Below are 13,153 nucleotides of genomic sequence, written 5' to 3' on the forward strand. Positions count from 1 at the left end.
CACTGTTCTAGGCATTACATGAACGCATAACTCATTCTTACACAAAAGTATGTAAAATAAATAAACTTTAGAAAGTGGATAAATAAAAATACGTAACTGAATATAACTGAACAGCAAAACCAGCAGATATATATTATCCTCTCTGCTACCGAATGTGGATCATACTGTTTTCAGGCATTATCATATAAAGTTGTGAGCTCATTCTAGTTCAAACCACGTATTCACCAGGTATGGAAAAGGCCCATGGACTGGCAATGACTGGGGCAAATGAAGAAATGAGAGCAGCGCTGGCTTCAATGGCCAGCCTGGGAAAAGGCTGAAATTTGTATTTAGTGCATCTGGATAGGAATGACACTATTTCTTCTTCAGGGAAAGAGCTGTGATTCATCTCAGTATTTCAAAAAAAAAAAAAAAACCAGCAAATGGCTGGCTGACAAGCAAATAGAGGTTCGAACAGCTGCAGGTCAGGAATGGGCAGTTGCACCATATGAGCTCTGCTGCTATTCCAACGCCTGTCAGTTGCTAGAATAACAGGCAATTGAGGGAGACGACAGCAAGACTGTATACTGCAGTAAGAAAAGCATGCTGTGTTAAGCATGTACCTTATTGATCACTTTTTCCTTCTCCCCATCCTTCAGTTTATTGTCTCTTTTACTGTTTACAGCCCTGCTATGAAAGATGAGACATGTCTAGTACACAACACTCTCCTTACTACTTATTACATCCAAGTCCCTAATGGCCACGTTGCTACACTCTGATTACCAAGTTCTCCCAATGCATTAAACAATGTGACTCACAACTACCACACAGTAGATCTATGACACCTACTCTCTCAGTAGATTGTCTGGCAGAGGTATCTTTTCATAATAATAAACAGCTAACATATACACACAGTATCATATTTCCCAGCCTAATAAATATCAAAACATGACAAAGGACTACCACAATCACAGCAATCATGAGAGACACTTTCCTATTTTTCATTGCAACAGTTGTGCAGTCATTAAAATCCAACATTCTAGTTGACTCTTACACAATAAACAAAAAAAAAAAAATCACGATTCATCAAGTAGCTCAGCACTGAAAGGACTGCTTTTTTCTTCCACTTTCACCATCTCCATTTGTCTTCCTTACTCTCCCTGATGCTTTTGGGACAAACTAGACCTACCTCGAGTGGATACAAATAGAGTTACAAAGGTAACTATTGCCTATCCTTTTCAAGCCGATGCTTTCTCTGCGCGTGCCTAGCTGAAGCTAGTTTATTTATTTGGGGTTTATTTCTCCTTATCTAGAATATATATTTAAAAGCTTCCTTTACAACAATTTTGATTCAAAAGCCCTTTATATTACCATATTAGAAAGCCTTTAATACAGTAAAATCCCCAAAATAGCTTCCCGCCACCCCATCCAGAGTGTTTCTATTTATTATTAGATTTGGAATGCTGCTACACATGAGAATTTATGGCTGGGGGAAGCTGCAACAGATTTTCCAAGAAAAGCCAGGGAAACATGATACTGCCTGCCACGGTGGTCACTAAGTCGACGATATGCTTCATACGCTGCCTAGCAAGGAAGCTTCTTCCAGCCTTCAGTTCAACTGAAGAATTATTCTCCCTTCAGTCCTGTTCCAGCAATGAGAACCGCAATTCTCTGTAACCTCAACAACCATCGAATTATGCTTGATTGTTTCTGCCTCCAGCTACATCAGCGGCATACTCATACAACTTCACTGACCTCATCAGAATTACTCCTGAGTTTCACTATGTAAGCATAAAAAGATCAAGCCCTTAGGGCAGGAAGGGTTGATTTGAAAAACAAATCTTAACTCTCTCGTTTTACATATTTGCGTTGCTACATGATACAATGACTCCAATCTCTTTGCTTCTAACAAAAGCTTAGCCAAGGGAATAATGGCCTCAAGGCATTATCAATGTATACGCTGCAGAAGGGTACTGTCTCATCATTTCACAGTGTCCAGAGGTGAAGGGTGACTGCTGCATTGTCACAGAGAGCAGAAAGAACTGAAAACACAGAAAAATACATTACTGCAGCCTTAAAGTACACAATAAAGCACTGTTGTTCCTGATAATTACAGTAATTCTATAAATTCAGAGACCACAGATGTCTTCTTATGAATGATAAACTTCCGATAGGGAGCAGTGATGTACATGAATTAAGAACAAAGGACACAGATTAGCTCAGAGTAGCAGATTTAACTGCACAGCCTCCAAAACTACAAAACATTGGCATGCCTCCTGCAACCAAGAGCAAAACAAAATATATCCCTTGACAATAAGATTACCTTGGCTTACAAGACGTTCGATCCACTGCTCCAGAACACGGATCGGTTTACAGGTCATTTAGCATACATATACCCACATCAAACGCACATATCTGTTAACACCTACTTTTGCTTAAAAAGTTAGAGAACTCGATTCACTCTAAGGAGGTTACAGTCTCCTTTGCATATCCTAGAAAAGTTTTAATATTACTTCATTATGCTGCAATCAGATCATATTTTAGATGTCAGGCACTGTCACATTCTCTATTAGCAACGGCATGAGGAAATGTCAGGGAACATACCAAGATTATCAGCAGGCGATGGTGAAGCGCCCGGAAGGTGGTTTGCTTCCATCTGTTTTAACAATCCAAAATCATGGTGCATCACTAGATTACAGGAGGTGGTGCAAGAAGGAAAAAGAAGAAACATCTTAGCAAACGAATTAAGAAGCTTTTGAGAGTACTTAAGAGTACTTCATACAAACTCTCTCTAACTTTTATGTAAACAGTAAATTGTATAGGTAGTACTCAATTCCTTAATTTCATTTTGATATATTACAATTGAATGCCACTGAACACTCCTTTTTTGTATTAGAAGTGATTCCCTTTTCCTCTTTAAACGAAATTCCTCCCCATCTGTTGCCTACACATGAAACGAAACCAGAAGATGCATTCCAGGAGCGCACCTAATGCGAGTTTGGTCTACAGGGCAGAACAAGATCTAGTCTGCATAAAACCTCTGAAATGCATACAGTGTGAGGAGGGTTCCTCAGCACCACTTCATTCTACGAATTTCCAATCTTACCAAGGTAGATATAGCTCTATATACGCACAGCTGGTGAGGTGAGTTGGAAGGAAAGGAATATAAAGAGTAGATCTTTATCTATATAAAGACATCAATTATATTTGCTCCAGCAGTAGCACAAATTTACCCAGACATAAAGAACATCAAAAGTTTAATAGTGTTTGCATTTCTCAGTCAAATCTTTTCAAACACACCGATACTTAGGAGTGCTTACAGAAAACGCTTGAAACAGATCACTTTTTTCCAAATAAAAATTAGCATATGACATTTTATACTCTAAGACATCAACATTTTTTAACAGACAATCTAATCTGTCAAATGCAGTTTAATAGCAGCCATCAGCAGAGGTGATCTCAGCTGTAGTATGGCTACAAGAATTCCACCCATACAGACTAGCTGTGTGATGACGCAGGCACTTAGAAGCTAAAGGGACCGGTAGAAAGAAGCTTGGATTTAAGTTCAGAAAATCATCTCTTTGTAGCCCAGCACGGAGCAAATCTCTGTGATATTCAGCTTCACCGCTGGGAAATTACAAACCCAACTAAGCATATTTCCTAATAGACTTTCTGGTTTTGTATTTTTCCCAGGAAACACTTTTTTAGAATTAAATCAAGAACAAATATTTTTTCTCTCTGCAGAAGGCGTCTCTGTTCCTCCAGTTAATCTCCAGCTTTACTCTGAAACCAAACAAGGATAGAACAGAAAGCACAAAGGTAGGAAACCTCTGCCTTGCAGCTCTCCATGGGAAACAGAGTGGGATAGGAGTACTGGAAAACCTGAACACATTTCAGCATTTACAACTTCTATTTTATCTTCCTGGCTAGAGTATTCAAATAATGAACCACACTGCTAAAAAATGACTAGTTTTCTTTTTCAGAAACAGTTTTTTGTCCTTTGCAAAGTCTACATATTTTAATGTTTGGTATTTTTAGACATGGAAACATGCATATTTATGCAGGTTTAAACTATGCTAAAAATAAGGCCACATGAAGGCTTCATAGAGGAAAAAGATGCACAAAAGCCACAGGGAATGTGAACAAGTGCAATAAATTGGCCTCTTGGTTTGCACCACCCCTAGCCATCTCATTTGGTAGATGACCAGCATCTCAGTGTTAGAACAATCAGAAAAATAATAGCAATCCCGTTAAATCAGTAATATCTTCCAAACACCTTAATACTGTTATAAATGCAGTGGTAGCAACCCTTAACAGCTCAGCAATTGCTGTCATTACATCCAGATAATACCATGTCAGAAGTAACACAATATATAGTTAATATATGCTCTCTGACAAGGCACCAGCAAATATAATCAGGCATGAAGTCAGACATCCAGCTTCATTTCCTCTCTCTGCTCCCACTCCTACAATGGTTTAACTTAATACAAGCAAAGAGTCTTGTTGAAATCAGTGGATACTCCCAATGGATAAAATTAAGCATTTAAACAATTCTCTGCAACCCTAAACTTTTATCAGCTATTTGTATTTCTACTGTATGCTAAATGATTGCCAAATAAGGCAGCTTTACTACGCGAACAAATTTGTTATTTCTGCCATAGTTACACAGCTTCTCAACAATATATGGCAATAATTTTACAGATCTGGTGTTGGAATTATTGTATTTGGCATCATTTTGTTTGTCCACTGACAGCAACTGAAATCAGTTTTATTTCTGCTTTTTTTTCCAGGCTTCTCCTGGTTTGTCACAAGCCATGTTCCCTTTCTGGCTTTGTGCACTGACTTTCAGGTGCAGAACCCTGCAGCCTTGAATGCAAACTGGTGGGATACATCATGGTTTTTAATATTAGGCATTTTGTTTTAATCTGAAAGTAACCAAACCTTGGATGAGAGGCTCAATGGAGCTGTGGAATTTCCATCCTTGGAGATACTCCAAACGCAACTGGACAAAACTCTGAGCAACTTGCTCTGAGACGGCCCTGCTCTGGGGCTAGATCAGACGACTTTTAGAGGCCTCTTCCAACCTACATAGCTCTGTGGTTCCGCAACTGGGATCTAGCCCATACACACTACAGTAGCTTTCAAGACCTTTTGCTCATGAGCGTCCTGCACTTCCCCTAGCATCCCTCACTCCAGATATGGAAAAATCCTACGGTGAAACAACTCCAGGTGTGCGCGCCCTTACTATTAAGGGCTGACCCCGTTTAGTGGATGCCCACCCACAGCCCGGGCTGTTGCCTTGCTGGGCTCAGCACAAAGCCAGCAGCGCGCCTTGCCACAGACACCTCGCTGAGGCTTCTCCATCTCTGCGCCGGCGCTGCAGGCCTTCACACCTCGACTGGTGGCCCGGACCGGCTGCTTCCCCAAAGCAGGCAGCCTGGCCCCCGCCCCACACCTGCACGAAGCCTCCACACGGACGCTCAGCTCCCCAAGCACCCGCCCGGATGCGCGAAACCACCCACAACGGCCACAACGGCCACAACGGCCGCCTCCCTCGCGCACCTCAGCCACGCGCCAGCAGCGCCGCGCCCCGCCCGGGAACGGCGCATGCTCAGCGGCGCTCCGCCGGCGGGGGGCGGGAACTTCCCCTTCCGCCGGAGCGGCTGCTTCCGGGTCAGCGGCGCGCGCAGCCCACGTGGGGCCCCGCAGGGAGCGGCGCTGAGGGGCGCAGAGCCAGGTCGGTGTCGGTGTCGGTGTCGGGGACCGGGACCGGGACCGGGACCGGGACGTGCGTCACCGCCTGCCGCTGCCCCTCATCTTCCCCGGCTTGGCTGGGCCCGGCCCATCCCCGCGTGTGCGCACCCTCGAGGGGCGGCTGGCAGCGGGGCCTGCACCGGCAGCGGCGGGCGGGGGGGAGAGAGACGGCGCGTCTCCGTGCAACCGCTTTAGCCGCCGGCCTGCTTTGGCTTTCTCTCGTTAGGTTTCTTTGGAGGCTGCTTTCCTCGAAACGCGGAGCTATGACGTCCCTGGCGGAGCAGCTGAAGCGGCTGGCGCTTCCCCAGAACGACCCCAGCCTCCTAAACCGCAGCGAAGTAGCATCGCTGCTCTTCAGTCCCAAGGAAGCCGCTGGGATTGACAGGGACACGTTTTTTGCAATCGGTGAGTTTGGCTGTTTAGATGCCAGTGATTTTAAAACCCATCTATCCAAAAAACAGCTGGGGAAAGGTAAATGGGAAGGGCAAACCCATATTCAAACAAGGCCAAAAGGATAATTTAGGAAACTACGGGCTAGTCAGCATCGCTCCGGTCCATGGGAAAATCATGGAGCAGGTCCTCTTGGAGCACATTTCTGGGCATGTGAAGGATAAGGTAACTGGGAAGAGTTGGGGGCCCCAAGGTGGTCAAGGGCTGGAGAATTTGCCCTATAAGACGAGGCTGGTGGGAGGAATGTCTCTGGTCTCATTCAGTCTGGAGAAGAGAAGGCTTTGAGGAGTCTAATAGCAGCCTGCCAATGCCTATGAGGAGGTTTCAAGATGGGTCAGGCTTTCCAGAGGAATGCATGGCTGGAGGACAGGAGATACTGGGCGTATGTTGAAACAGTAGAGGTTCAAACTGGATGTAAGGAAAAGCTTTTTCAATGTGAGGATGGTCAAGCAGTTGAGCAGGTTGTCCAGGGAGGTTGTGCTCTCCATCCTTTTGAAAACCCCAACTGGATAAGGCCCTGAGCAACCTGGTCTGATTTCAGGGCTAGCCCGGCTTTGAGCAGGGCCTTGGACTAGAGATCTCCCAAGGAACCTTCCAACCTGAATTCTGTGATTTCATGAAAACATGCTGACGCTCTGCTCTTTGGTAACATGGCCACAAATAATGTAAAGTGGCAGAAGCCGTTGCTGTATTTGCGCACTTCAAATCCTTTGTCCTTATCTCTTTCCATTTTTTGTATACAACTTTACCCAGGAATGTGATACTTCTTGAATAAGAAAGCTGTTTTCTGAAACCAGAAAGATTGATATCTTATATCAATTTTAAGTAACAAGACTGTAGATATCTATGTCTTTGGTGCAACACAGTATTTTTTAGTTTCTTAAATAGTTACTATAGAACTGCTGCATATAATCATTTCTTTCTTACATATTTCAGCCAGCTGCCTGCAGTTGTCTGCTTTGTGCTTAGCCATTAATATTTACAAGCATGTGTAAGATAAAGAAATAATTCCAATGGTTCTCCAGTGGTGTACTTTTGTATTTTAATTTATTCAAAGAGGCACCTTTGCTTGCTTCATCCACATAAAATCATAGAATAATTTTGGCTGCAAGGGACCTCTGAAGGTCATCTAGTACTAGCCCAACTGAGTACAGGGCTAGTTAGCTCAGGTTGCTCAGGCCTGTGTTCAGCTGAGTTTGAGGATGGAGGTTTTATGGTCTCTGATGCAATATTGGGCCTCTGATCCAGTGTTTGATCTCCCCAGTGTTTAAAAATAAAATAATCCATACATTGACTTGGAATTTCCTATGTTCCTGCTGGCATCTGTTGCCTTCCATCCTTCCATTGTGCACCTCTGAGAAGAGACTGGCTCTATCTTCTTGATAACCTACACTATATCCCATTAAAGTCACAGACATCAGGAAGGTTTCCTTTTGACTCTCTCTTCTCCAGGCTGAACAAACCCAGTTCCTCCTTTTCCTTGTGTGTTATTTTCCAGTCCCCTGACCATCTTAGTGTTCCTCGGCTGGACTCACACCCACACAGCAATGTTTTTCTTCACTGCTGAGCTCCAAATTGTACACAGTACTCCAGATGCAGCCTCACAAATGGAGGGGACAGTTCACCTCCCTCAGCCTGCTACGCTCTCACTAATACAGCCCAGGATGCTGCTGGCCTTCATTGCTGCAAGAGCGCACCGCTGATGCTTGTCAATGTTCTTTTTCTTCATCAGTTAAGAAATACTTCAAGCGTAACAAAAGTTTTGGTCTTAGACCTGTTTACTATTGGTTTGGTTTGCTTAGTGAGGATGACACATACCAGTATAGCAAAGAAGTTGGATATGCCAGTGAGGAGGTAGGTGGGTAGGACTGGTGAATAAAACTACTGAGTTTCAAGCATTCTTCCATTTTTTTTTCCACAGGATGCACTGGCTTAGAAGAGCTGATGGGGATTGATCCTTCATTTGAAGTGTTCCAGTCCAGTTTGTTTAGTTCCACGTCCAAAGGCCTGGAACGCAGTGTTCAGTCTAAAGCAGTAAATCAGCAGCTGAATAAGAATATTTCGTTGTTCCTGATTCACCTGTCCCCTTACTTTATGCTTAAGCCAGCCCAGAAGTGCCTTGAATGGCTGATTCACAGGTAATCCACTGAATATCCTACATGTCAATAGATAAGACTACTAGAAATGCCAGATTTTTTTTTTCCCCATGAGAAAAATTTTGAATAATTCAGTTTTCTGAAAATACAGGTTAAAATGTTAAAAATATCCATTTGGGCTTAGTCTTTATGGGGCCAGATGTTCTTTGTGAAGTGGATTTTTGTCTTTTGATAAATTTCTGTGAAAATTTTGATCTGTTGTGATATTTTATATAAAAGCAATTATTTCCTTGCCTGGCTTTCACCAAATTTGCCCAGCTCTAGCCATCTTACAGAGGATCTAGAGAGGCATTTATGTAATATGCTTTTCGATGGGCTTTGTAAAATAGCTAATTTTCAATATTAACTGTGAACCATAAATAGCATGCCCTTGTATTATAACATGAGCTAAGTATTCTTAATTCAAGGTTATGTAGAAAGGTGTGAAGAAAAAACAAACCAAGTATTTTGTGAAGTGATGTTGTATTTATTTATATAAATAAACCTATCCAGGTGCAGAAAGTGTAATATTTCACATCATGAAAGACTGGGCAATTTTGTTGATACAACCTTTGAATCACAATTTTTTTAATATATGTATTATACTGAAATTCATACTAGATTATTGTAATGTCTGGTTTAATATTGAAATCTATGCGGAAGAAACTAAGGGAATCTTAAGTCCTATAGGGACCTAAACTTATTGAGAGTGAGGAAAAAAATTGCTAGCACTTTCTTTGCTCTAGCACATACAGGCTAGTGGCCACCTTGGGATTCCGGACTCTATGTGGACCATATGTCTGAGTCAGTATGACAATCCTCTCTCATCTTGCTTAAAAGCAAGTAAACCAGGTGTTCTGAGAAGAAGGTGGCTGGGTCTGGTTTTTTTGGACTTCCAGATAATTTTTAACTGTGTGTATATATATATATAAATATATATATATGCTTTTTTCCCTTAGATTTCACATCCATCTCTACAATCAAGATAGTTTAATTGGTTGTGTTCTGCCATATCATGAGACTAACCTATTTGTGAGAGTTATTCAACTTTTAAATATAAAAAGCCCAACTCATAAATGGCATTGGATGGATCCAATAAGGGTAAAGTATTTAACAGATGCAAGTTGGGAGAAACTTGAGGGACTTTATTAACAATATCTTGACTCTGTTGCTAGGTTTATGAATATGGTCCACCTGTTCATGTGGTTAGTTGTAGAACTGTACTGAAAGATTTAATTGCAGGGATGGAGCCTGGATGCCCACCTGTTGTTTCTGCTATCTTTTTTTAAATATAAAGTTAATTATAAAAAGCTTTGATTGTAATTACTCTTTGTTTTGGCAAGGTTAAAGTATGCTTTTAAGGTGCAAGTATTTGCTACTGCTAGGAAGATACGTTAATCACTAAAATATATGTTTATTTGAATATAGATTATATGTAACGCTCTTCATTGTCTTAATGTAGATACAAAAAATTCCAGAAAGGTGTGTGGGTTTCCATTACTTATTTCAGTTTAAATGGTGTTAACTGATCGGTAGGATTCACTTAGAGATTTTACTAATTTTTACTTTGCGTGCTTCACTTTACCATTGAGTGTTCTAATTTTACTTTTTTCACCATGTAAAGAAACCTGGAGTCCCACTGGCAAGGGGTACTGTCATTACACACTGCTACAAAGACCTGGATTTCATGGATTTCATCTGCAGGCTGGTGGCAAAATCTGTGAAGGTTGTTCATTTATTCTAAAACATTATTTGTTTGTTGTCACTTGGTTTTCCCCATCTTTGTGTTTGTATAGTATTATGTGATTTACTGATATTTTTAATTACATCTCAAGTAGTAAAAGGAGTCATTTGTTAGTAAACAATATGAAAATTTCTTTTCTTATTATTTGTATAGATGACAATCTATCAGAAATTCTTGTAAGGAAGTGGCTGAGAACCAATGAGCCATGACAAAACAATTTGGCAATACTGTATTACTTAAAGATACTTTATTGCTTCAAAGTACTTCATTGTCTTAATTTCTTTTAGAAAGTCATTCCTGCTATTAGTTTGTAACTGTGCTTTGAATTTGGGTATCTCTTTTGGCGGGTGTCATGGGTGTCTTATACATATGTGTTCAAATATTAATGAGAACTTAAAATTGAGAATGTTAGAAGGTGAGCGGATTTATTTGTTTTTTCAGTTAATGTCAAATGGAGAACTAGTTTTATAGTCTCAGAAGGGTAAGATGTACTACAGTTCCAATGATTTAGAGAACTAGAATGTATGTACTGTCAAACTAAGTAAAGCACACACAATAACGGGATTTGTTCACAGATATAGTAGAGGGTCTTAAACATATTCCAGTCAGCTTCTTGGCTGTCCAGTTCTCAGTCTTGAGCATTACACCAAAATCACAAGTGATTTAGGTTACCTTATTATGATAAACTACAGTAGCCGAGGAATAGCACCCATTTCCTTCTGCCTTGTCTGCAAGGGGGAGCAGTAACCTCTGGTGAGGCTTACTGCTAGGAGGAGGTGATGACTTAAGTTGTGCCAGCAGGAGCCAGTAGAGCTTACATGCTGGAGTTCTGAGGTGTTACTGGTTTTGAGAGAAGCTGTATGTGCATTTCTGCTTTTCCTGATGTCTGAACAACTGATTTTTCTGTGGTCCAGGTCTTTTCAGAGTGCCCTGGCAACTCAGCTCAATTGAGAGTTCTTCTTGTGTTTTATGCTTCCACCATTGTATCAGCTCTTGGAGCCGCAGAGAAGATAACAGACACTATAGTCTCTATGCTGCTTCCTTACATCCAAAAGGTACATGAAGCTTTGTTTTCCTTCCTGTGTGATGAAGTGTACCGTGTTGTGTTGACATGCTTTCTGCAGATAACATTTAAGAGGGACATGCTATGTGAAATGGATCGTACCACTCTTAGCCTGCTTTGAAACAGGCAGGTGAAGGTCTGTGAATAATGGCGTTTTTTCGCACCTCAGATGAGCACTTTAAGAACTCTGTTTCCTACTCGGCATGAGGAATGGAGCTGTGAGAAATGGATACACAGTTTGAATGGACCTCTTTGCCTTAGAGACTTATCGCGCTAAACAATGAGGAAATGGAGTCAGGGTGGACAGCCTGCTTTAATATTCTCTTTCCTCCAGGATTGTTGCTCTGTTAGCAAACAGAGCAGCAGTCAATGAATGTGTCTTCTGTATGTGTACACCCTGCGTGACAGCTTTTTCTTCTTGAAAGTTGAGTTTATAGATCCCTCAAAAGTTAACACGTGGAGAAGAATGTAGTGTGATTCCATGGATGTCAGAATGAAAATTATTTTTATGCTAATGTACTTTTTGTTTAATTTGTGTGTGTTAAAAATCCACCTTTATCTCTTTTCCTAGGGCTTGAAATCCTCTATACAGGATTACAGAGCTGCCACATACATGATAATCTGCCAGATCACGGTAAAAGTGACAGTGGAGACTTCCTTGGTGCATTCCTTGATGTTACAGATAAGCAAGACATTATCTAAAGTGCCCGCATTAGTCAGGGATGGGTTGGCGTGCTTGAACCTACTTCTACAAACTCAGAAAGGAGACAAACTTGGGAAAAAGTAAGTCTACGTGAATTGAGTTTTCCCACTTTTTAAAAGCTCAGACTGCACTTTGATAACTTAAATTTTTTTATCCTCCTCATTAAAGGGATACTTTCCTATCAGAAATTTTGGTAGTTGACATTTCAAAGGGCTCAGGAGTTTCTTTGGCTTACTTTGAAAATTTGTATGCTCGTAACAGCTAAGGAGTCACAGTGGTGCGAGTGATCCCTCTCCTGCCACTTCCCTCAGTAAAGGGTTGCTGTCAATGTGCAAAACTGAACCCTGCCAGTCAGAGGTTTTCTTGAAAGTGGGAATCCTGGAAGAGAAGCCAGCATAATAATGGTAGGGCAAATTTGAGGTTATTTGAAGAGCTTGGAAAAAAGAAGTTCTGTCCCTTCAATGGAAGGGCTTTGAGTTCATATAGTTTATAACGCCTGAAGTATAAGTGCTTCTATACCACTGCTTCTTTGGTCCCACAAGTCAGGTGTTCTTCTGGAAGTGCGTGTAGTCTTTCATTCCCATCAATCTGTCTGCCCTACCCTGGTACAGTTAGCTAGCGCTGTTAACGTGCAGTTGAACACAGTGATGGAAGTCCTGCATGCTACAGGGAGTTTGCTTGCTGACAGAGAGGTTAGCACAGGTATTCCAATAGAATATATCTTTCCTGGGATAAGTACAGTGATTACCTGCCAGATACTTGAATACAGTCATAGAAGAGGAAAATGGGTTAAAAGCTAAGGTGTGGGGAGCTAAGGAGAGGCATGCTTGATGCATTATGCAGCATCCAGCCAGGCGGGTATCAAAGGAGACAAGATGAGAGAAACTTTTTATTAGCAGGAAGGGAAATTGCTTCTACTCTCTGAGGATCTCCTGTCATTGAGCTATTATTTCTCCTCCCTTTCTTTTGCTCTGCTGGGTAATAGATAGGCTCCTTGCAATGTGAGGATATCTCTTCATGCAATCCATACAAGTATTTTTTTTTTCTTATACTACCAACTTCACAAAAACATATGTATGTTTGCTGTGCTATCACAGCAGCTGTGCTCAACATGACTGGCAGTAGCCTCTTTTCTTCTCAGATATTAAATGCACCAGTAAACCTCTGGCAATAAGGAAGTGAAACCCTTTGAATCTTTTCAGCATTTCTTTACAATGAGGCTGTTACCTGATGCTGAAAATTGAATCCTTAGGCAGTCTGCATGGTTTGAAAGTGTTGGTAACTCAGATGAGCATACATACTTTTTTTTTTTTTTTTTATTTCCC

At 41.4% G+C, this 13,153-nt stretch overlaps 1 protein-coding gene across 3 annotated transcripts in view; it reads left to right on the forward strand.

The window, feature by feature from the left end:
* The first annotated feature begins 5,674 nt into the window (after window positions 1-5,674).
* Window positions 5,675-13,153, forward strand: part of HEATR1 (HEAT repeat containing 1) — a 39,523-nt gene continuing 32,044 nt past the window's right edge. For 2 of the 3 annotated variants that reach the window (XM_082306476.1, XM_082306478.1), the window contains exons 1-7: window positions 5,675-5,716; window positions 5,960-6,138; window positions 8,105-8,321; window positions 9,278-9,419; window positions 9,943-10,044; window positions 10,977-11,117; window positions 11,697-11,908. In XM_082306476.1, the coding sequence (XP_082162602.1) occupies window positions 5,997-6,138; window positions 8,105-8,321; window positions 9,278-9,419; window positions 9,943-10,044; window positions 10,977-11,117; window positions 11,697-11,908 (956 nt within the window). In that variant the 5' untranslated portion in view covers window positions 5,675-5,716; window positions 5,960-5,996. Of the gene's footprint in view, window positions 5,717-5,900; window positions 6,139-8,104; window positions 8,322-9,277; window positions 9,420-9,942; window positions 10,045-10,976; window positions 11,118-11,696; window positions 11,909-13,153 lie in introns of those variants that run through there. The other variant, XM_082306477.1, reaches the window with a different exon arrangement.

This window comes from Platalea leucorodia (assembly GCF_965183815.1).
Source record: "Platalea leucorodia genome assembly, chromosome: 3".
Taxonomy (NCBI): domain Eukaryota; kingdom Metazoa; phylum Chordata; class Aves; order Pelecaniformes; family Threskiornithidae; genus Platalea; species Platalea leucorodia.